General features: G+C 36.7%; 2 protein-coding genes and 1 non-coding gene across 8 annotated transcripts in view; 1 reads left to right on the top strand and 2 right to left on the bottom strand.

Annotated features, from left to right (window-relative positions):
• The window catches only part of KLHL32 (kelch like family member 32), a 169073-nt gene extending 157488 nt beyond the window's left edge, over positions 1-11585 (top strand). For all 4 annotated transcript variants that reach the window (XM_036415116.2, XM_045572696.1, XM_045572695.1 and 1 more), the window contains 2 exons: positions 952-1046; positions 10675-11585. In XM_036415116.2, coding sequence (XP_036271009.1) covers positions 952-1046; positions 10675-10836 — 257 coding nt within the window. In that variant the 3' untranslated portion in view covers positions 10837-11585. The remainder of the gene's footprint in view (positions 1-951; positions 1047-10674) is intronic.
• A 6426-nt stretch (positions 11586-18011) lies between these two features.
• Positions 18012-25414, bottom strand: part of MMS22L (MMS22 like, DNA repair protein) — a 97354-nt gene continuing 89951 nt past the window's right edge. For all 3 annotated transcript variants that reach the window (XM_036415108.2, XM_045572693.1, XM_045572694.1), the window contains 3 exons: positions 21527-21623; positions 18978-19145; positions 18012-18274 (listed from right to left, as the gene is read on the bottom strand). In XM_036415108.2, coding sequence (XP_036271001.1) covers positions 18193-18274; positions 18978-19145; positions 21527-21623 — 347 coding nt within the window. In that variant the 3' untranslated portion in view covers positions 18012-18192. The remainder of the gene's footprint in view (positions 18275-18977; positions 19146-21526; positions 21624-25414) is intronic.
• LOC118706284 lies at positions 21238-21343 on the bottom strand. The gene has a single exon (XR_004983989.1). It is a non-coding gene; the product is annotated as a U6 spliceosomal RNA (small nuclear RNA).

Raw genomic sequence — 25414 nt, 5'->3', positions numbered from 1 at the left:
CTGCTGGGGAAACACCCTTGAGGGCATACATAGCTACTGGGAGAGGCTCAAGTATTTTGCACTGAGCTGTTGTTTTTGTTCTGTTTTTTTTGTTTTGTTTTGTTTTGTTTTTTTTGAAAAACTGATTTTTAAGGCCCACCTACCAGTACTTAACTCTGGTCCAAGTTGCTGTAGAGGTGCATGAGCCCTGGGTCCCTGGATCTGTGTGCTCCAGGACCCAGCTTATTTATTACCCAAGTCAATCCTGTGTCAGCCCATCAATAAAAGAGACTGTCTCACTCTTTGATGGCCTCAAGGGAGGAATATGTGGTAGTGAGTTATTCTGTCTTCTTTTTTAAACGGGGAAGGGACCTTTCATCATGTTGGCATGTCAGTATCTAGGGACCATCCCGGCTGGTCTCAGCTCACAAACTTTAACACAGTCTTAAAGCTGTTGTGTGTGTAAAGAGAGGAAGGGGAGTGACTGCCTTTTTTGCTATTTGTCTTCATTGTGGGCCACGCTAGGGGCATGGCTCTGTTTTATTGGTTTCTTGGGGTTGCAGCTGTTACTTTACAAATGTAAGCACTTGCCTTAAAAGCATTTGTAGTACAAGAGGTTTCTTGAATTTCTAAAATATACCTTTTTTTTTCTGCTACTGTAAATGTATGGCGTGTAACAATATGATACTGGTAGTTCTCGATGGCTTATTTTTACTGTAGTTTATGATGTTTTCACTAACTTGGCTAACCAGTGGTATGGCCTGGTTCTGATCTGATACAGATTCATTTGCTGAGAAATGGTGCTTCATTTCTCCCTCCGAGTCGTGGGAGGCAGCGATTAGTTGCTGCAGAAATCCTGTGGAGTATGCAAGTCCACCACAGGGCATATTGTATCTCTCAGGGGCAAAAGGGTTAATTAAAACATGCAAGGAGAGGGATTTATTTTTCCCCTTTTTTTTCTCTTTACTTTAGGCCAAAATGAATCTGGAGTTGCTGTCCATAATGAGAGGATCTATTTAGTTGGTGGATATTCGATTTGGACAAATGAGCCTCTGGCTTGTATCCAGGTGAGTGGTGGAAGTTCCTTTTGAAGTTTGTTCCAGCGGTTCAGGGAGGTTATTTTTTGCAGAGCTGCTACTGAAGGCAGAGATATTTACACTTAGAAAGGGGCTTGAGCTCCCACTGTGCAGCTAAACCTCATGCAGCATCCCAAAAATGGAATGTAAGAAGGAGCCCTACTGAAAATGGAGATGAAAACTTTGAAAAATCTAGACATCTATGAAATAGTACTTTCACACCCTAAAACTTCACTAATTTCTTTCTATTCCATTTCCTTATTTTCTATATGGTAATTTGTTCATTTCCATAAATGCCCTCTACAGAGGTGTTCTATCTTCCCGAAGAGTGAGAAGCAGGGGGTTGTGACTGGTCTGATGGGGCCACCTTTACCCCAAATAATAGTCTTGGCAGGTCAGCAGGTGAGCAGCCCGACTGGGCAAGTTGCCAGCGAGGCTGTTGAGAACAGCAGTAGCTTTTGTTGACATACATATTCAAGAATTATTATTATTTATTTTTTACAATTTGTATCTTGTATCAAGAATTATTATTATTTATTTTTTACAATTTGTATCTTCTATTTTACATATTCTCTGATATCATATCAACACGTATTAGCCCTGACCTTTTTCCTGATCTCCATAAAAAATACATCCTTATAACTACTCATATTATCTGATATATTTGTGGAATGATTTAAAAAAATATCTTCATTGATTTTTAGAGAGAGAAGAGGGGAGGGAGAGAGAGAGACATACCTATGTGAGAGGGGAAACATCAGTTGGCTGCCTTCTGCACCCTCCTCACTGGGGACCGAGCCAAACCCCGGCTTGTGCTCTGACTGGGAATCGATCTGGCATCTGATTGTGACTGAAGAAGAAATTTATAAATATTAAAAAAAAAAAAAAATTTTTTTTAAGTAACTTTCTCATTTGTCTTAAATTTTCAAAATGTTTTCTTCTCCTGATTTGTCTTGCCAGATGTTTTTCTGGGGACTTTAACATACTTATAGTGTTGATATAGATAAAAATTAGCAAGGGTAGCATAGATATGAATACAGTAGTTCCTCTCTTATCCAAATTTTCTTTTTGCTGTCTGTTACTCATGGTCAACCACAGTTGAAAATATTACGCGGGAAACTCCAGAAATAAGCAATTTGTAAATTTAAAAGTGCACACTGTTCTGCATAGTGTGATAAAATCTCTGACCCGTTCCATCTGCCCAGGACTAGAATCATCCCTTTGTCCAGCATACCCACACCGTACCATAGATGGCTCTTCTTTCTTTAGTCACTCAGTGGCCAGCTTGGTTATCTGAGCCACTGTTGTAGTATCTCAGTGCTTGTGTTCAAATAATCCTTATTTTACGTCATAATGGCCTGAAAGTGCAAGAGAAGTGATGCTGATATTTTAGATATTCCAAAGAGAAGATGTGAAGTGTATATATTTATAGGAAGAAACAATATATATAGGGTCTGGTACTAACCACAGTTTCAGGCATCAGTGGAGATCTTGGAATGTATCCACATGGATAAGGAGGACCACTGTAACATAATTAACAAGCTTTTCCGAGTGGATCAAACAATTAGTGAGGGTAGTTTTTTTTCTGTTTGAGATATGATTGATATTTAATATTCTATTAATTTAAAGTGTACAGCGGAAAGGAAAAATACTTGCAAATTATATTTTTTTGAGGAACTGTCATGTTTTCTGGAGTGGCTGCGTCAATTGATATTATCTACCAAGAGTGCACAAAGATTCCCATATCTCCACATTTTCATGAATACTTACCTCTTGTCTTTTTTATGACAGCCATTGTTTTTAACTTTATTGTTGAAAGTATTACAAATGTCTTTTTTGACCCTCTCCACCCTGCTCCTGCCCCCTCTCCAGCCAAACCTTCACAAAAACCCCCACAATAAGGTTTGAGATGACATCTTATTATGTGTGGTTTTGATTTGCATTTCCCTGATGTTAGTGATGTTGAGTACCTTTTCATGAACCTGTTGGCCGTTTGTTATGTCTTCTTTGGAAAAAATATTTATTTGATCCTGTGCTCATTTTTTCAATCAGCTTGTCTTTTATTTTTTTTCTTGATGGGTTTTATGAGATCTTTATTTTTGGGGGATATTACCTGCCTATCAAACATATGATTTGCAAGTATTTTTTTCTTACTCTGTAGGTTGCCTTTTCATGATCTTTAATTCCTTGAGGGAGATCTGCTACCTTTTTAAGGTTTCTGAAATGGGGGACCTTGCATGTGAATTTAGGAAGTTGGCAGAGAATGGAGAGGATAAGGCTTCATGAAGGATAAACCTTGGAAGATGGACAGGGTTCATTGATTGTTTGGAGTTTTTTTTTGTTTGTTTTGTTTTTTAATTCTTTGTTGATTTCAGAGAGGAAGGGAGAAGGAGAGAGAGAAACATCAGTGATGTGAGAGAATCATTGGTTGGCCACCTCTTGCATGTCCCCTACTGGGGATCAAGCCCACAACCCAGGCATGTGCGCTTGGCTGGAATCGAACCTAGGACCCTTCAGTCTACAGGCTGACACTCTATCCACTGAGCCAAGCCGGCCAGGGCTGTTTGGAGTTTTTACAGACAAATTGTATGAATCCTTTATATGTTTTGATTATTAACCCTTCTCAGATATACGATTTGCAAATATTTTTTCCCATTTGATAAGTTGCATTTTCATTTTTTTTTTTTAATGTTTTTCTTTGCTGTGCATAAGCTTTTTAGGTTGATATAGTCCCACTTGTTTATTTCTGCTTTTGCTGACTTTGTTTTTGGTGTCAAATACAAAAAGAATCATTGCCAAGACCAATGTCAATAAATTTACCGGTAACTGTGTTTTCTTCTAATTTTATGGTCTCAGGCAGAAGCAGTTGGGGCAATCAGAAAGACAGGCAGGTGAGCAGTTGGGAGCCAGCAGTCCTGTATTGTGAAAGGCAGGCTGGGCGGAGGGACACCCTCCCCCCATGTATGAATTTCATGCACCAGGCCTCTAGTCTATATATATATAAAAACCTAAGTGACCATCACAACTGAAACAACCGAACGGATGACCAATAGTCTGCATGGGATAACCAGGCCAGCAGGGGGGTTAGTGAGGGACGACCAAACAACTGAACTGTGTGGGGCGACGACCAGGCTGGCGGGGGTGTGTGTGGGGGGAGGGGCAGTTCAGGGCAAGCAGGCCGCCAGAGGGGGTCAGTGAGGAGTAACCATGCTGGTGGGGGGCAGGGGCAGTTGGTGGCAACCAGGCTGGTAGGGGGGGCAATAAAGGGTGACCAGGCCAACTGGGGGGCAGTTAGGAGTGATCAGGCCAGGGGGAGGCGTTGGGGGTGATCAGGCTAGCAGGGGGGCAGTTGTGAGTGACCAGGCCAGCAGAGGGGGCATTTTGGGGAGATCAGGCAGACAGGCAGGTGAGCAGTTAGGAGCCAGTGGTCACAGACTGTGAGAGGGATGTCCGAGGGGTCCTGGATTGGAGAGGGTGCAGACTGGGTTGAGGGGACTCCCCCTCCCCCATGCATGAATTTTGTGCACCGGGCCTCTAGTATGCATATAGTTCTTTGGTTAATCTCTCTCCTATCCCCTCACCTCTGAGAATTTTTATCATGAATGGATGTTGAATTTGCCAAATACTTGTGCTACATCAATTGAGATAAGCATATGATTTTTATCTGCCATTTTGTTAATATGGTGTATTACATTGGTTGGTTTTACAAATGTCAAATTTGTAATAAATTGCTAAATAACTTAAAGGAGTCATAGTGGAAGTTTAAAAGAAAATACCCAAAACTGAGGGATAGTGAAAAACAATAGCAAAGCTTGTGGGACAGATTAGAAAATAAATATACGATAATACATTAGAAAATAAACCAAAGAATAAACTAAAGGTAGGAGATAATATAAATGAGAGGAAAGAAATAGATTATTAAACAGCAATACAATAGAAAAATTTCAAAGCTACAAGTTAGTCCTATAAGATATTAAAGTCTTTAAAGAAGTCTTTAGTTAATTGAAGGCTTCTTTGTACTGGTGCTTGCTTATATCTTTTGAATAAAAATAAGCAAACTGCTTTCCCACAAGGAGTGCTTTTAGTCTATCATCCAAACATGTATTTGCCAGTCTTCACTGAGTTTTGGATTCCTTTTTATTTTTTTACTTCTCAGAATTTAAAACTTTGAACTCGGCAATAGGCAGTGCTCTGTTAATGACTTTTGGCTTTTCCTAAACAAATCTGTTGTCCTCAAAAGATGAAGTACTTTGGTATATTTTAAACCACTAAAGATATTCTAGAGTAGCCTCAGAATTAAGGTGATTTTACTAGTGTAAGAGATGATTCATAAATATTTTGATCAATAGCTGTATTAGAATACATTTTACCACGTGAGATCACATATTCTAATATGCTTGCTTTTTAAAAAGTCAGTATTCTGGTTAGTTCTATGTTACATTAGCCATTTTGACATACAAAATGATTCATTTTGCAAATGCTATGTTTTTTCTCTCGGCTGGCACACTGATACTACAAAGCACAGGTAAATTTGATAAAAGCCTTTGCGAGTCTTTACTGTTTATATATAATAAGTGTTCATATAAGTATTCAGATTGCCACTTAGATATATTTGGAATGGAAGTCTTCATGGACTTATCATATATATTTTTTTGTTATTGGCAACTGGTTACAGATGATATAATCACTCATTCTAAACTATGATTGCATAATCTCAAATACTTATTTTATGGGTGATGATGGAAGTGCTTATTTTGGATCACTAATAGTAATGTATTGATGGTTGGAGAGACTAGCTACATATTCAGAAGCAAACTTCTTTACTACTTGCTGGAAGAATATCCAACAGACAAGCAAGATAATGGAAGACAGGAATAGTGTTTATGAGAACATGTTGGCTAGACATTAGAAATTCCTAAGTATAAATCAGCAGGTTGAAAAGTACAGGAAAATGGTGGAGAAAATAGTCCACATCTAAAAAACATCAACACTTAAATTTTTCATACATATTCCTTTTCTAAGGGCATGCATGGTTAAGATTAGTGAAGTTCACACTTAAACAGTTCACATTGGTTTGTTAACATCCACAACTGAAGTCTTTTTTTTTTCTATTGAAAATATCAGTCAATAAATTGCTCATTAGATTTAAAACTTTTTAAAAACTGTCACATTAGATTGCCCATTCTGTACTCTAATTAAAGCTTAACTGCCATCTGAGGCTTCAGCCACACAGGGATGAAGCATGTTAGATGTTGAGAAAGCCTATTATTTTATTTTCTTTTACTACTTGACTTAGCATAGGAAAGCAACTCAAACAAGAGAAAAGCTTGCTCTCCAATGCATACTTGTTTAAAGATTGAGATTTGGACTTGCTAGTAATGAAGACTCATGGCAAATATTAAGAAGACTCCTTTGGAAAATGAGGTGCTCTTGTTTATGCAGTGGGAGTACAAGCAAACGTCTGGCACAAAGGTTGATTCCTATCTGGCGTACCATGGATGATGAGCAGCACAAAAGGGAGCAGCTGCATAAGTGTACACAAGATTAGTCTGTGCTTCCAGATTACCTCCACTCTCTTCACTTATTCCTTTTTTTATTTTTATTTTTATTTTTTGGCTAGAGGGTATGTCGTCAAGCTGGTACCTCCTCCTCTCCAGTGCCTTCTTTCTGGCAGTTTACAGGAGAGTACTTTGGAGAAAAACTGCCAACACTTCTTTCCCTTCTCACAGATTAAAAAAAATAATAATAAATATATATATATATATATATATATATATATATATATATATATAAATATATATATATATATATGCTTAAAATATTCAGTCCCTGTTGTTCCATGGAACCAGAAAAAATGCTCTCTGAATGACCTCAACTCTTATATTGCCTTCTAAAAATTTATTCAGATGAAGGGGTGTCATGAATGCCACAAAATTCTTGCTCTTGGGATGCAACTTTGAGTTCCATTATTGGTGCTACCACTTACTAGCTGTGTGACTTTTAGAAGTCATTGAACTTTCTCTAGAACTCAATTTTCTTCTCTGTTAATTGAAAACAATAATTAACTTTATATAGTTGAGGTAAATATAGAAAGATCCCTATTTTCTATATTCAATGACTACTAATCAGAATCTCATTTGAGATTTTCCTTTTTTCATAGAGTGGGGAACAATTATCAAATTCTCTAGGAAAGTAAACAAACATGTAAGTATAACCAAGAAAAAATTTTGAGTGAATGGGGGAAACTTGCCTTACCCAGTCAAAATAACTGTAAACATAGTACTGCACGAAGACACATAAGTCAACAAAAGATAAAAAACTTGTTTGCATCTAGCCTAAATAGAGATATTTTAAATTAGCAGTCTCTGGGTAAATTGTTTAGTAAATGGGGTGAGATACCTAGTTTCCACTTAAGGGGAAAGTAGCAACAAGTGTAATTTTTCTTTTACTTTATGCCTTAGTGATTTTCTCCTTTATGAGCTTGGAGCACCAAATCTCAAGAGCCCCTTTCATCTGCAATAATGCATTATTACAGTTAAATACTTCAGAATTATTTACTGAGGCGATAGTTGGAGGCATGTGAGTGGACAAGATTATTAAAGAAGAGTAACAACAGGTCTGTAGTTGGAATATTGAATCACTCCTACATTTAGTAAGCAGGTAGAGGAAAAGGGACCAGAGGTGGAAAGCTATTAACAGGGCAATGTCAGTGATAAGTATGGAATCCAAGGGAGAAAAGGTCTTACTTAACTTTTATTGTAAAAAATTATTTAAGTATAATTGGCACACAATATTATTTTAGTTCCAGGCATACAGCACAATGGTTTCACACGGGATTTCTTTCTTTCAAACATTTTATTTCTGGTTATCTTTTCTTTTCCACTGAAAGGAGATCCTTTAACATTTCTTGTAAAGCAGATTTGGTGGTTTTATGAATTCATTTACTTTTTTTCCTGTCTGGGATACTCTTTACCCCTCCTTCAATTCTGAATGATCTTTCCAGGAGAGTATTCTAGGTTGTGGATTTCCTTCCTTTCAGTACATTAAAAATGTCCTGCCACTCCCTTCTGGGCTGTAGAGTTTTTGCTGATAAATCAGCTGATAACCTTTTGGGGTTTTCTTTTTTTGACTAATTGTTTCCCTCTTTCAAGTTTTGCCATTTTTATTACAATATGTATTGGTTAATCTTGTTTCAAACTCTGTGATTCCTGGATCTGGATGTCTTTCCTTACCCAGATTAGAAAAATTTTCAGGTATTATTTTTTAAAATACATTTTCTGTCCCTTCTGGGATTTCCATATGCGAATGTTTATGTGCTTGAATAGATGTCCCAGAATCCCTTAGATGATTCTTTAAATTTTTTGCTATTCTAACTGGCTGTCTTCCACGTCATTAATCTGTTCTTCTGTATTATCTAATATACTGTGGGTTCCTCCTAGTGTATTTTTTCATTTCAGTTATTTTATATTCTTTAGTTCCGATAGACTCTTTTGTTATACTTGGTAACTCTTTGTTGAAGTTCTTCTGAAGTTCTCACTTCTATTCTCATGTTTGGTGAACATCCTTGACTTTTTCTTTGAATTATCAAATTTCTCATCTCCACTTCATTAGGGTGTTTTGTTTTTACTTTGGGTTTCATTCTTTCATCTGGGACATATTCTTTTTCTCATTGTGCTTGTATTTCTGAATTTATATGAACTAGAGGCCTGGTTTATAGTTTGTACACCGGGGGTGGGGGGGTGGTTTGTGGTGGTGGTGTCGCTCAGCCCAGCCTGCACCTTCTCCAATCTGGGACATCCCTCTCATGCACCTTCTCCAATCTGGGACATCCCTCTCACAGTCTGGGACTGCTGGCTCCTCACCACTCGCCTGCTAGCCTGATAGCCCCCTAACTGCTCCCCTGCCAGCCTAATTGACGCCTAACTTCCCTCCTCTGCCAGCCTGAATGCCTCCAACTGCCCTCCCCTGCTGGTCCAATAGCCCCCAATTGCCTTCCCCTGAGGGCTGAGGGGATTGGGGGACTCCAGCTGGATGAGGCAGGGCCGAGGGAAGTGGGCACCACCATCTTATGGCTGTGGGTGCTGCCATCTTTATGAGGGCATGAGTCAATTAGCATATTCCCTCTCTCCAAATCTTAAAAAAATGGCCTTACACAGAAGCCATTGACCGAGTGTGCCACGTAGTTTGGGAAGGCACACTGGAGCATGGGATAGGTGCCTGGGACACTGGCTGGCGTGGGTTCTGAGGTAGCCCCGTGTGCATGAGTAACAGTGGGCTCTGGGAGTGGTGACCCAGGGCACGTGTGTATTGGCAGCCTGTTAATCCCACTGTTTGAGGGTGAGCTGCATCACCTGTGCTGCTGCCATCTTGGACCTCTTCCAAGAATGTTTTTAAATGAGATTAGAGATAGATTTAGGTGTTTGAGGCTTTGAAGAGCTTAATGAATTAAACAAATGAGGTATAACCAACTTTCCTAACAAATAGTCCTAGTAGTAAGATTGTCAGATTTGGTGAAATGTCAGCAGGCACAGACTAACAAAGAGACTCTCTTCCATATAAGAGAGATAGAACTCTAGGTTGAAAAAGGAATGACTGGAGAAAATTTCCAGAATCAATGGAACTGATTGTGAATTTGCTACTAAGCTGTCCTGTATATTGTGTGTTAGACAGAGCTGGATGTCACCAATTTTGAGAACAATGCTGGAAGGTCAATGTTGTTTTCCCCATTTTACAACTGAGCATTTGTAACCTAATATATGACTACACCTACTAACTACCATATTTTTCGGACCATAAGACGCACCGGACCATAAGACGCACCAGTTTTTAGAGAAGGGGAAATGAAGAAAAAAAGATTCTGAAACAAATAGTGTCCTAAAATATTTTATGTGCATTAAAACCCAACATCACAGTCATAAACACATGTAATCAACCCTGTAAAGTAAACAACAGCATTTAGAACCATTTTAGAGCCGGGCAAGCACACAGAGACCACACAGAGCCGGGCAAGTAAAAAAACTTTTTTTTTAAAAGTATATGTGTAGGCTATATTTGGACCATAAGACGCAGGGACTTTCCCCCCCCACTTCTGGGGGGGAAAAAGTGCGTCATATGGTCCGAAAAATACGGTAGTTTGAACATGTTATTTAAGCAGTCTAAGGATAATGCTACCTACCTCACCATTCCTCTGAAGATTAAATTATTATAAGTATATGTATGTACATACACAAGTATATAAACACTTAGCATGAACTTAATACTTATTTGGTATCCTATATAAAAGGCTAATATGCAGTGTCCCCTCTGGAGTTCGACCAACTGGGAGTTCAACCACTATGACATACGCTGACCACCAGAGGGTGGCATTGAATGAAGGAAGACCCCAGCCAGCAGCCAGGGAAGACTCCAATTGGCCCTGATCACTGGCCAAGCCTAGGGACCCTACCCATGCACAGATTTCATGCACTGGGCCTCTAGTTTTAAGGAAAATAGCAATGGCTAAGGTATGGTCATGATGGTGTACTGTAACTGAACTTAACTGCAGGCTTCCTTTTATGTGTACACAGCTTTATTTTGAGCAGTCATGTCTGACACGCAGGCTTCTTCTCTTCCTTTATAGGTTTTGGATGTAAGTAGAGAAGGCAAGGAAGAAGTATTCTATGGGCCTACACTCCCTTTTGCTTCCAATGGAATAGCAGCATGTTTCCTTCCAGCTCCATATTTCACATGCCCTAATCTTCAAACTCTTCAAGTGCCTCATCACAGGATTGGCACCATCTGAAAAGCCAATGCTCTGTTAATTACCATCACAACAGGAGGAAAAAAAGCCTGACTTTTGGATACTGGGCATGAAAAGACTGAGTGCTCAATGCTTCCCTGTCTTGTTTTATAGGTCTTATATTCAGATAAACATTAGAAAAAAGGAAAAAGAAAAAAAAAAAGAACAATTTTCTAAAATACATAACTGAAAATTCCTGTCACCCTTTTCCAGTGTGTGTAATGTATTGTACAATACAACAGCATATGTATGAATGACTTTTATTGTGGTATAGCTTAGTGCCAACTTAATGGTCCATTTCTGTTTTATGGGTCTTTAGAGCATTTTTTCTACACTTTTTCTAACCAGAGCTGTCTAGGACAACATGACAGCACTAGCAAGTCAATTTATTTACAAGTACTGTCATTGATCTCTAAAATACTTCAGTACTCAATCCCTTTGCTACTTAAACCTGGGTTTATAATTTTCCTTTAAAAAATTAACATTATACAACCCTATTCAGTGGAGACCCAACATTATGACATCATGAATTTTAAAATGCCATAATGCATTTAAGTTAATATGAATAATAGAAGTACAAGGGATCAGCAGTCGGAATATTCACAGTTTTCTTTCGCCTTTATTACTCTGTGAACTTGGGCTTAACTTTACAGAGCTTCAGTTTTCCCACTGTTTAAGGAGGATAATTAGTGATTTCCATATCAATTTAGAAGAATGGTGTGAAGATTAGGCACTGAAATACTTCACCCAAGGGAAAAAAATGTTACTCAAATTCCAAGGTATTTTACTGTCTTAGGAATGATGTACCTGAATAGAGAGATTATTGAATTTTAAAAATTACTATGTAGAATTTCAAACACATGCTATAGAATAAATGATTCTAAAAGCAGGTGAAAGAGATAATGCTAATTAGAAAAAAGGGACTTTACCAAACCCAAAGAATCCTAAACTTGCACAAATTCTTGCCTCAAATAATAACTCCCTCAAACATCTCATTTAAGTTCATTTATTGAAAAATGACATTTTATACTCCAAAAAAATTAGATGTACTAATTTTGGTATCATAAAGTGCTTTGACATAAATCTGAACCTAGAATCAGTAATTCTAACAAGTTTTTTCACTTTGTTAAAGGTTATGTCAATCTTGAGTGCTTGTGGGATTCTTTCCTACGACCAATGAACATTTTATTACTACCACTTTTAATAATGCATAAGGATATTTTTAGGCTAGGTTTTTTGGATCTGCTTTGTCCATAACCAAAAATAAAACAACTCAATAATCAATTTGAACAAAGTCAACAACAAAATGTGTCTTCCCCTTTTCCTAATCTAAGTCACCTCTATTAAAAGACTTCACTGACATTTTCCCTAGACATAGTTTAATCATCCAGCAATCCTGAATTTATAGGAAATTCTAATTATAATCATGTAAACACTTTAAAGATTTTTATTGTAAATACAGAATTCACTAATCTTATACATTATAAGATACCTAAAATATATGTTTTCTGGCTATCCAGATTCAAGGGTGGGAGGGGAGAGAGATTAGGAGCAAGGAAACAAAGTAAATTTTAAAGAACAGAGATTTAGTTTAGAGAAACAAAAAAATCTTGAGAGTATTTGTACAGTTCTGAAAGTGACATTGATAAATTTATATTTAATGAAAGATGACAGATAATCTCTTTAAAAGGTGTAAACAAACCAAACTAAATTTTAAAAATGCCGTACCAGGTCAGAAAAATGGACAGCATTTCAGAAGTGTTTTCAACAAGGACTTATGCAAGAAATATTTCAGATTCAACAATTCTTCTACTTGACATACAGATTTTTCCCTGTAGCAGTTTTACCTTGTAAAACATTAGTCTATTTGTAACCCCAGACCGTATATCCAACAAGTAAACTTATCTAAAAATAAGTTTGCTTAATGGTAACTGAAGACAGCCTGAGAGTACTCTTGATTTTCTTCTGTGTGGATTTCTATTTATTTTAAATAAATCAGTATATATTACCAAACTCTTCCATGGTGAACATAGTATTAAAAGAATTGAACTCATAATTTTTAAAAGCTTTACATGATTTTCAAAAACTTTATAAACCCTTTATAAGTATAGCCCAAGAACAGAAGACAAACTACCTTGTTTCCTTGAAAATAAGACAGTGCCTTATATTAATTTTTTCTCCCAAAGTTGCGCTAGGTCTTATTTTCAGGGGATGTTTTATCTTTCCATGTGCTAGGTCTTATTTTCAGAGGATGTCTTATTTTCAGGGAAACACGGTACTATATCTCTCCCCTAAAAAAGAAAAAGAACTTAGAGATCACTTATAATTAGATCCTTTCCCTCATATCACCAATAGTAAGAGCTAATAAAGGAAAAAAGACTATGTTTGGTTAGATAAACCAAATTCCATTGAAACTATTCAAACATATTTTTGCATTTAAGTGTACTATCCTATAGCAATTCATCTTCTAGTTTCACTCTTCAAAATTAAAGACCATATTGTTTTTATATTCAAATTATCAATTTGAATTTTCATAGATCATCATGAAACCTCCAACTAATTAAGCATCATTTTAGTATTTTACTTTTAAAAAGCAGTACTACATAGATATTGGCAGTGTTCTTAGTGTGGGAGGAAAAGCCAGCAAAGATATGAATCTCTAAAATGTAAAATGCAATAAAATTCCTTGGGTCCTTAATAACATAATGCCAGTTAGGTTATGATTAGGGTACTTTTTACACTTTTTCTCTTCATGCTTTCTTCGTTAAACTAGATGGATATTGTATTCCCTTCAGACACTGCAATAGCCGGAAAACTAGTGTTTTACTAAAGAGTATGAAAACAATCGTATAGAGTAAAAATTATTTTATCTGTCATAAAAAGGGGAAGTTGAATAATCATGAGTACAGGCTAAGTTAAATAAATACATTTTTATTACATATCCTTAATATATATACAAAATAACTTATAAACATGTTTATAATACAAGTATGGCCAGAATTCTATAAGTACAATTTGCAAATGCAATAATCAAATAACTATTATCACACCAAAACTTTAATAAGCAGAAAATGGTCAATTCCAATCATATGGTACTGATTTTGGTAACCTTATATATCAAAGAATCAAAATACAAGTCTCATATATTTAAAAGAATGTGCTACTTAGCTTCCCAAATCAACCACCTAACAAAGCATGTTATTTACATGGGTATACTCTACACTTGACTGACAAGGCAATATTTTTAACCCTAGGAGGAGTGGACAAGACATCTGTTTCTGGAAAATGTAAGTTATGTAAAAAGTCTATCATTCAAAGAGCAGTGGTTTAGCACTGATAAATACAGCTTTTAGTGAAGTTCCTATGATACCTATCTTTTATCTTCAAAAGACAAGTGCTGTGTAAGATTTAGTATTTAAAGAAGGTAGGATTCAATACAGGCTTCTCCCCACTGCAGAGGCTTATCAATTTTTTTGTAACATATAATCTTAACAAAGGGACACAAAATTAAAAACTGTCAAAGTCCAAAGACAGATCCATGTAATTCTTTAACAACAAAGTAGCTTTAAAAATTTGTGATAAAGCCCGAGAAAAATTAACAATGACAACATATAATTAGTCTAATAACCCACAACTATTTTTTTTTACATAGATGTCCAGGTAGAAATAGTTATATTTGAGAAGAAAAGAAAATATGCTAGGAATAGGTAAAGATATAAAAGTCAATAACCTATAACTATTTTTTTTCATAGATGCCTGGGTAGAAATAGTTATACTTAAGAAGAAAAGAAAATATGCTAGGAATAGGTAGAGATAAAAAAAGTCTTAAACTATGAAATTCTTCTAATGCAAATGAACTCAGTATCAAATGTTTTTTGTATAGAGTCAATACTCCATTTTTTTCTTTCCCATGGAAACATTAAATGTTCAATTAAAAGCATTCAATCATTACCAAATCTGAATGTCTAATAAAGTCACTTCATCACACTGTTGCGCCTCAATCATCTTCTTTACACTCCATCTAATATTTCACAAAAATTAGTTGACTGGCATACTCTCAGTGTATAGAATGAACATGCATTCAGACAGTCTAGACATCTATTCTTCTGCAGGAGGTAAGTTTGAACAGAAAAGGTAAAGTCAGATGGCAGAAAGTCTGATTGAAGGATTTGTCTAACAATGGGAAGTTAATTCGAAGGCCCTGAGCAGAAAAGTAACAAGAGGAAAATAGTATTTTAGGAACACTAATGTCAGAACTGGGAAAAGGATTAACTGCAGAAAAAGAGACCAAAGGTAAGAGATTATAGTGCTCAAAAGAAAAAAATAGCCAAGAAGCATGGAGTGGAAAAAAATAGCAAGAGCCTCTGCTGCTGATCAACAAAGTGGGAACAATGAAGAATCCAAGCTGCCCCTGAAGTTTCACAGGTAAGGAAATAACAGTGTATTGCCTGGGTAGAAAATAAAGACAGGTAGACTGGAATATAAGGTGACAAGGGCAGCCTGACATGTTGCCTAGAAATTTCAGGAATGATTTAGAGAGAAATTAGCCCAAGAAATAGATATGAGAAAGAAAATTATGAGCTAATGCTACCAACAGACTACAAGAAGGATGCTGAGGCAGAATAGGTGAAGAAGAGATCTTACCACTGGGACATGAAAAAATGTGAAGGTGCTCTCCAAGTTCAGTGCATGTAGGAAGGAGCAGTTTCCCTGAGAAGGGATGAGAAAACAAATGAAAATGAAAATGCCACAGAGGCCAAAGAACATGAAAAATGAGGACGTACTTTCTGATTTCACCAAAAGAGAGCGACTTACAAAACAAAAGGTAGAGCAGTAGCCTCAGAGATATGGTATCTCGGGAAAAATGGATATTAAGGAAGCAGTTATAAGGTACTCTTAAGGTCTGGGAATGGAAAAAGATAAGGTTATAATAATGAGTGAAGGGCCAGTGAAGATTTTAAAAGGAACTGAGTCATAAATTTTTTCTTCAGTTAAAAACAGCTTCTTTAAAATGTTCCTTATAAATAAAAAACATATATACATACCTGTATTGCTAATAGACTTTTTGTTGCAACTGATTTCTTAAGTATAAACTTTAGTTATTTTTTAAAAAATTTATTTTATTTTTTTTACAGAGAGGAAGAGAGAGGGATAGAGAGTTAGAAACACCGATGATAGAGAAACAGAGAGAGAAAACGATCAGCTACCTCTTGCACACCCCCTACTGGGGATGTGCCACAACCAAGGTGCATGCCTTAGACCGGGATTGAACCTGAAACCTTTCCACTATCCACTGAGCCAAACCGGTTTCGGCTAGTTATTCTCAGTATCCACAGTTATTCACCCTAATGCATGACTCAGCAGCAGCTTTTCTTATCCTTTAAGTTTCATACTCCAAGGAGCAAGATTCTCGGATATCATTATCAGTCTCCCTTGGAAAATAAAAATATATAACCTATACATAAAACTCTTTTAAAAGCATCATTTTAAGTAGATAAAACAGTTTAACAAGTCATTATCATAATGATCATAATGAAAAGAAATTCATTTATACGAAGTCTTTTAAGTGACCACAAAGAGACTCATTCATTTCACTGAAGGACAGAAGCTGATTTGGGGGGGGAAACAGACCATTGTATATTATGAAAACAACAGATACTTCTTTAGACTTCAGATTATAATTAGGAGAGTGCTATAAACTATATTTTGCTGATTGCAATACATTGCAATTTTAAAATACTTTTGAACCAGAAAAGGGTTGAAAAATTAAAAAAATTTTTATTGATTTTGTACAGAGAGGAAGGGAAGGGAGAGAGATAGAGAGCTAGAAACATCGATGAGAGAGTCATCAATCAGCTGCCTCTTGCACACCCCCTACTGGGGATATGCTCGCAACCAAGGTACATGCCCTTGACCAGAATCGAACCCGGGACCTTTCGGTCCCCAAGCCGATGCTCTCTCCATTGAGCCAAACCAGTCTCGGCGGGTTGAAATGTTTTCTTCAAGGAATAGAACCATGAAAAAGACCAGAATCCCAGGAGAAAGAAATTAAGAAAACATCACAAAAAAAGTAGGATCATTCATCCAGTACATTAAAGAAAGAGGAACAAAGTTGAGGGTTTGTTTTTTTTTTTAACCTGTGTATAAATAATACAGTAATCATATCTGTGCATGTACAAACAGAATACAAGTTACCAAATATTTCACATTTTTCTACTGAATCTTCTCAGAACATTGTAAAATAGGAAAAGAAGTCTTTTTTTTTCTCCATGAAGAAACCAAGGCTCAGAAAGGTTAAGTAACTTGCTCAAGGTCACAAAGCAGAGCTAGGTTTGAGACTCAGGTGAGTTCCAAACACTAGGACTAGAGCTCTTTTTATCAAATAATGCTTACTGTAAAAAGGAGTCAAGAGCCCAACTGGTAAAACAAATCTGGATGAGATTGTTAAAGAGTTAAGAGGCCCAATAGCTGCTTAAAGATACTAATATATAAGAGGTTCTAATTGATGAGTAAGGGGATAAATCAGCTGACTTCTCAGACCTCTTCAGCTAATTTGTAATACTAAGATTTTCCAGGATATTATTACTTATCATCTCCTTATAGATTCTCGTTTATCTTCTTTCTGATATATCTGTTAATGACAACTGTCAAAGAAAGAATGAGTAAGGAACAACATCTTGCAACTGTTGGAATCTACCTAAACACCTTTGGCTTAATTAAAACAACAACAAAAACACACTTATATATTATCTGTACAATCATTCAGGCAGATTTTTGGTCTCATTCTTCACAGAGTTAAGTAGGTTTGGTAAGGGTTTTACTCATTAATTTGCCTCATATACAATTAAATACAATTAACAAACAGTTCTATCTCTTAACCCTCTCCCGGCTTCCAAAAAACTTAGGAAGGTATCTTATTACAACACTAGGTGCTTGATGCATGAAATTTTTGCAAGGGGCTTGGCCCTCGCAGCCCCCGTTTCCTTGGGAAGGTCATTTGGCTATCCAGTCTAATTAGCATATTACACTTCTATTATTATAGATAAGTTGTGAAAAATCTCAACAAACACAAACAAGTCACAAGACACTAAGTCACATTATTGTAAAAAGTCCATGGATCTGCTACACACAGGTAACACTCCCAGTTAGAAAAAGTTTCTTTAATTTAGTTCCAGAGATTCCAAAACACACTTAATGAACCTTTATTTACTTATTTATATGTTTATGTTTAGTTATGTAAGGAAAAAATCCTAGAAAATAATTTTAACAGAACAGCATACAATTAATTAAAAGGGGTCAGAATGATGCAACCTGGGTTAGGATAGTTATAATTAATAAAAAAGATGAATCACAAACATATTAGTTGCTTTCATTTTCCAGTCTCTGCATCTCATCTTGTCCCACTTGTCCTAGGTGACATAAAAGTTTGCTATAGGCTTTCCTGTATAAGAGAAAAGAAGACAGATAGATTTATTTCTTTTCCATTACTTTTCATTTATGTATTTACAAACTGAACTTGCTGGACTCTGTTCGTACACTCCCACCATGTGATTAAAATACTTTGATTCCTTAACAAACCTTGGGACACACGAATTTCAGTATGAGGATGACACCTCAAAAACCATCTCTTTAGGAACTACAGGCGTATTTCCACAATGTTGTACTACCCTGACTATTTCAAACGCTATCCTTAATTGGGTTGTAAACCTATTAAAAAACAAAACAGAAAACCTTATCTATTTTTTACCAAAAACGATATTTTCTAATTGGGGCACTCAGCCTATTAACTGGATATACATGACAAAGTTGATCCAGTAAATCAAGCATCCTTAAAAGGACTGATTTGCCTCCATGGAATTTATACAAAACAAGGCACATAAGGCTTACCCGTCCACTTCCCCATGAGGAACATGTGTTGTGAGCAACAGCAGCAATACAAGAAAGCTGCAGAAATAGACAGCTTTCTAGGGTGGTCACTTTGAAATGAACAATGTGTGTGAATGGATGTGTCAATCATAGCACTAAAACATGTTTTAATTAAATACACGCCATATTTTTGGGAATGAAAAACAAAGCCATTCTAGAAAAATGAATCTAGATTTTTAGTCATGCCCAAAAGAACTTAATCAAATTATCAAACCTACCTTTGGGTCATATTTCTGCCAAGGCCCCATTTCTGCTCTGAATCCTTCAGAGACTGAGTGAGGGTAGGAATCAAGTGGATGACAACCTGCTGGTCCAATGCTGCTACTGTTTCTAAAATGCTGTAAATCTGATTATCGTGTCTCATACCATAATCCTGGATAAAATGCCTGAAAGTAAATCAAGTTACTTAGGATTACTTCTGAGGCAATCAATTCCTTGGGCTGGTATCTATATGGTAATCAGCTATACCCTGAACACAAGATAGATCATTTTATGTAAAAGTACTTTAAGAATCTAGAATTAAGAGTAAGAAGAAAATAACAGTTAAAAAGGAAGGACAGAAATGGCTTATTTCAATGTAAGCTAAGAAAGCAGAGGCACCAAGAGGAAGAGGGAAGAGTTGGAATCCCAGGAGGGGATTTCTGCTACAGTCTGTATGTTGAAATCTGGGTGGTAAAGATGTGTAAGAGACTAAGAAAAAAACAAGTCTGGCTTCCTAGGTATTAAAAAATTTCTTCATGACTCTAGATAAACAAAACAATATTTTTATAAGGAAAGCAAGTTATTCTTAATATATTTTTGTATTCTGGAACCAAACAAGAGACTTTAGGCCCATAGGAGACCTTTATAAATTAGAATTACATATTTTAACCCTATAACAAACATGCATGCTTTATTCATCTAAATTCTTTTTCCCCTTCTAGGGTTTTAGTTTTCACAAATCCATTATTTATTTCAAATGCTCACAATTTAAATAAACTAGACACCTGAAAAGTACTAATTATGTGATAAAAATAAACACTGAGGAATCAAAGATCCAGCACAGATGAAGAAAATGACAGTAAATTGCTTATTATGGCAGTGCTAGGGTAGAGATTCGTACAATAAAGGTAAACTGGTAGAAACGATGAGAAAGAAATACTTAAAATGACCCACATTTCCCACTTTTTCCTCTTAAATATCGGGTCTAGTAATAATTAATGTCGTTTTAAAACATTCGTTTAAAATCTTGCTTGGCGTTGACTTGTATTGACATAACCTTCAAACACGTGGTATCTACAGAACGTGTGAAGTGCAACTAACAAGTTTTGCTTGAAAAAGTTTGTGTTTGGTTTGGTTTTTGTTGCAAAACTAGGGCTAAGAAGAAAAGCAAGTGAGGCTGCAAAAAACATCTGTAGTGCTCTTGGTCAAGATGCAGTTAGCGCCAGAAAATGCCAGCGTTGGTTTGAGAAATTTCGCGAGGGAAATTTTTCGTTAGATGACAAGAGTGGTCGAGGCCGTGTGTCCAATTTTGATCAAGAAGCTCTTCAAGCTCTTTTGGTGCAAAATCCTCAAATTACCTAACAAGAGCTTGCGACAACTTTAAATTGTTCACAAAAAACAATTTCCAATCAATTGCGTGCACTTGGCAAAGTCCAAAAGTTTGGAAAGTGGGTTCCTCATGAGTTGACCGACAACAACCGTAATCAAAGAGTCACAATTTGCAGTTTGCTCCTCTCTCGTCAAAACAGTTTGCCGTTTTTAGAGCAAATTGTGACTGGAGATGAAGAATGGGTGCTGTATGTTAATTTGAAAAGGCAGCCTCAATGGTTGGACAAAAATGAGGCTCCGCAGTCCACGCCAAAAAAGTGATGTTGTGTGTTTGGTGGAATTTTAAAGGAATTCTTCATTATGAACTTTTACCATCTAACCAAACCATTACAAGTGCAGTGTATAGTGCCCAATTGGAAAGGTTAGCCCAAGCTTTAAGAGAAAAAGAACCCGCGCTGATTAATCGGAAGGGCGTAATTCTTCACCACGATAACGCACGACCGCATACTGCAAGAATCACTGCTGAAAAACTGCGCCAGTTGGAATGGGAAGTTCTCCCTCAACCTGCATATTCTCCTGATATTGCCCCTTCCGATTACCATTTGTTTCGTTCTTTGCAAAACTTTCTTCTTGGAAAAAAATTTAATAATGAAGAATGCCTCAAAAATGCATTGACTGAATTTTTTACATCAAAATCACAAGAATTTTACAACAGAGGGATTAAAATGCTTCCTGAGCGTTGGGCACAAGTAGTAGAAAACAACGGCAACTATATTGTTGATTAAATTTTGTTGTATTGTTTAAATAAATTAGATTTTAAAAAAGTATTAGAAAACGACATTAATTATTACTAGACCTAATACATGTAAGAATCTTCCTTATTAAATATACAGGTAATCTGAAGTAGCTCACTTATCTTTCTCCCTGGCACCTTTGTTTTATTTAATTTTTAATATGGAACGCTTCATGAATTTGGGTGTCATCATTGCACAGGGGTCATGCTATCTTCTCTGTATCGTTCCAATTTTAGTATATGTGCTGCCAAAACGAGCATGCATCTTTATTTTTTTAATAAAACAACACAATGCAACAAAACTACTGCCAAAAATACAATAATTAAAATACCATAAACAAGTAGTAACACATTATGTTTTGGATAATTAGTTATTTAAAAAACATGTTGGCTGTCAAATGGCTGGCAATAGTCTCCTTGCCAGTTGGCATGATTTCCAGTTACCTAAACACTGCAGTCAGCTGGGCGGCAGGTTCTCCTTCTGACCCCGCTTGGCAGGTTTTCACCATACACTGCAAGTTCTCTGTGGCTAGCCTTTTAACTAGAAGGAAAAAATTACAGCATTATACATTGTGTCTGAATTGACCAGCTGGATCCTCATTTTTATAAACACACTTGATTCAGAAAAATATGTTTTCTTAAAGTATGTATATGATTTTCTGTTATTTCTCAAAATGAAATCATTAAGAGGTTTTGTTTTCTTCAAAGTATATCTCCCAATCTATCCCCCTCTCGTTTTAAGGAAATATAAAAAGCTCGAGTCTATTTTCTACAACCTTATACCTAAAAAAAATACATGTGAGAATAAGTCTTTCTCTTAGTAAAGAGCCCATATTCAATAATACTGTCTGATCCTAATCCTGCAAGCACTGTTACATACTGAAAAAGTATTGTTTTTAAAAAAAATATATTTTATTGATTTTTTACAGAGAGGAAGGGAGAGAGATAGAGAGCCAGAAACGTCAATGAGAGAGAAACATCGACCAGCTGCCTCCTGCACACCCCCCACCGGGGATATGCCCGCAACCAATGTACATGCCCCTGACCTTTTAGTCCGCAGAGCGACGCTCTACCACTGAGCCAAACCGGCTTCAGCAACAAAAGTATTCAATCAGTCTTTAATAATTCAGCTGATTTATAGGTGAGCAGATTTTTAAAAATTCAAAGGCCTACTCCTCCCACTCACTAACAAATATGTAAATAGCCAATTAAAATCCAACAACTTACCTTCGCTTAAAATTAGTCAAAGATGTATATATTAAAATCAACTATATTTGATGCTAACTTCCTTTCAAACAGCAGTCACAAAAGGACATCTGTATTCTTTAAATATTTAACCAAATCCTTTAAAATTGCATACTTGTACATAAAATTAAAAAAAAATTTTGAAAAACAATGTAGAAAGTGTTTCCTACAAATAGAATACAGTTACATCTTTTTAAAAAATCCATTCTTAAAATCTCTTTCATTGGATTGTTCAATCCTTTCCGTTACCACTATTGAACAGTTGGATTTACATCAGCCTTTTTACATTTTGTTTTCTAAATGTCTTGTGTTTTCTGTTCCTCTACTATTCTGAAGTCTTTGTCTATTAAATCCAGTATTTGACTGCTCTCAATAGCAGCTTCCACTGCCTGCTTTTTTCTTCAGCTAATGGATCACACTTCTCTGATTCTTTGTGTCTTGTAATTTTTTTGTTGTTGTTGAAAACTGGACATTTTTTAAGCGAAGTCTACTTCTTTTGCCTTCTTCCTGATGCCCTGTGTGAAGCCTCTAAAACTGCTCCTCAGGTATAACCTTAGGTCTGCCTAGTCTACATTGGAGGGCAGTGGTTTTGACAGTGTTCTCTTTGTCCCTTCCCATGTTGACACCAGCTGTTAAAACTCCACTAATTGCTGACTGATTATGCTATTATTTTCAATAATGCCCTGGGGCATAAAGTGCTTCATAGACTGATCTAATCCAGTTCAGGCTTTTAAAAAGGATAAAACACTGAGAACAGTGTCTGAGATCTGTTCTGAACCGAGGGCTCTAACCAGCTGTCCCTTTCACTAATTCTCTCACCAAACTGGCTGGCCTACAGATTATCTTATAGCTCAGTGAGTCCATTATCCTTCTACCTTTTGTCTTTCATCACAAACTCCACTGTTTTTGACAGTACTGTTAGGCTTGAACTTTTTCACACTGTGATACGAATGAAATCAGTTCTTTTGGGAGAGGCTCAGAGTTCCATGCACAACCTCCCAGGCATGGCTCTGGTGCTAGGACAGAGACAACAGTGCCCACTACTTTTGAGTGGCACACCACTTTAGGAGAAGAGCGCTTGTGGAAGGAGGGGCAGCTGCCCCAGGTCCCCTCAGCTCACTTCTCTTGGCATGCAGCCTTTAAGCTGCAGCAAGAATGATTGGCACCCTGTATTCTCAGTGGTGTCGCCCTCAATGCACTGCAACCATCCCATGAGTGAGGGCTGAGCAGAAGAATGGAGCCCCCACTTCTAAGCTGTACTTGTCTGAAACTTTACATTAGCCTGGAGTCATGACGAGAAATGGTGGAAGCCTGCCTCTCACAGGACTCTACTGGAAGCTGGGGAGAGGGGAGCCCTATATTCTTGGATTTAACAGTCTGAAGTAGTTTCTGTCTTACTGTGCTGGCGGAAAAGAAGTGGTCTTGGTTCAAGTACCACAGATTCTTGCTGTTCTTACCAAGTTTTAATAGATTTTCTTAAAGATTTCTCCATTTGCTGTATATATACCCTTACAGCTATTTCTGGAGACTTTAATGATTTCTTTTAAGTAAATTTTTCACCTGTTTTGTTGAGGAGCAGGTTGGCAAAGGTCCTTTTACTGTCATGGAAAAAGTGGAACTCATCAAGCTCTCTGTACAGGTTGTAGAACAGACATGTGTTTAAAATACTCTTAGGCACCTACCAAGGAGTGGATGTGCTGAGTCATTTAGTAATACCTCTTGTGACTGTACAAACTGTCCTTTTAGACACTGAGACAACAAAAAAGTCAGAATTTTCTCTGAGCCAAGCACACAAATCTGCATTTATTTCTCCTTCAAGGTTACAAAGACAGTAATGTGAAGGTAGAGAATCTGCACTCCAACTCTGTTGATTATGTCAAGCACTTACTAGCTAATGTGGACCCCAGAAGAAAGATGCATGCGATGTGAATCTCAAGAAGGAATTTAGATATTGAGATGAACTCCCTAGGGTCACCCAAGGGCCCAGATCTTATAAATAATAAGTCTAGTAGCCATTTGCTGACAGGAGATCCTCACATAGAATGTACCAGGAAGAACCTCTGGCTGAACTCTCGACTTCCTGCACTGTGACCTGCTTTTTTTAATGCTGAGTCAACCACCTCAAGGAAACCTGGTTTCCTTTTTCTTCCATCAGAACTGATCAATTTGAAAACTTCATTTGCATAAAATTGGGAACATGGATGGGAACTAGATGGCCTCTCCTTTGTCTTGGTGGTGCACAATTTAGATTGCTATTTGAATCTGTGTCTTCGAACTACAGTTCCTTTTACTCAAATAAATACTTTTTAAAATTATTTATTACAAGTCTAAAATTAATTGGTTTACACTAGATATCAAGAGGCAAAATTCACCTTCCAAAGTATGGTCTTCTTCATAATAAATATTATTATCATCAAAATAAGAGGCTAGCTAAAACTTTATACTATCTATTGTCTCAAGAAATTTTGTATCGCACAATACAACAAGCATTCACTAAAATTAAAAGTATGTACAAATTTTCAATGGGGACAAAATTTCTAAAGAAAAGTCTGGGCCCATCTGGGCATTCTTCAGGGAAGATATGTTACTATGAAGTAAGGGTATTCTAAATTAACAGACATACCATTTTCCACAAAAATCAAGCTTGGGAGCAAAAAGAATATTTTTAATTATTAAAGTGAGGATTAAACAAATTATGCATATAGTTTTTGAGGTAAAACAGAACATTTCAAAGAGGCGTCTGAGCTTTTAGCTACCACTTTGGGCCCAGCCCTCAGATTCCTGAGAATACACCCTGTACTCACTTATCACACCAGTTACAACTACTTAAGTAGAAGCATTGGGGAAGCCCTGCCCCGAACAATCACATTATAATGATAAACACTGCACACACACACACACACACACACACACACACACGGCCTATTTACATTTTAAAAATTCCTTCAAGATAGAGCTGTGGCTACTGTTCTGCATATTTCTAATAAGCTTATTAAAGCATGCTACTTACAGTGGGGATTAAATAAATGGTTTTTTAAAGAGATCAGTGACAGTAAGGCTGGGGACACTGAAAACAAAAGGAATAGG

This window comes from Pipistrellus kuhlii, unplaced genomic scaffold (assembly GCF_014108245.1).
Source record: "Pipistrellus kuhlii isolate mPipKuh1 unplaced genomic scaffold, mPipKuh1.p scaffold_m20_p_5, whole genome shotgun sequence".
Lineage (NCBI taxonomy): Eukaryota > Metazoa > Chordata > Mammalia > Chiroptera > Vespertilionidae > Pipistrellus > Pipistrellus kuhlii.
The sequence above is the reverse complement of the archived record's forward strand: the minus strand, read 5'-3'. Positions and strand labels throughout refer to the sequence as shown.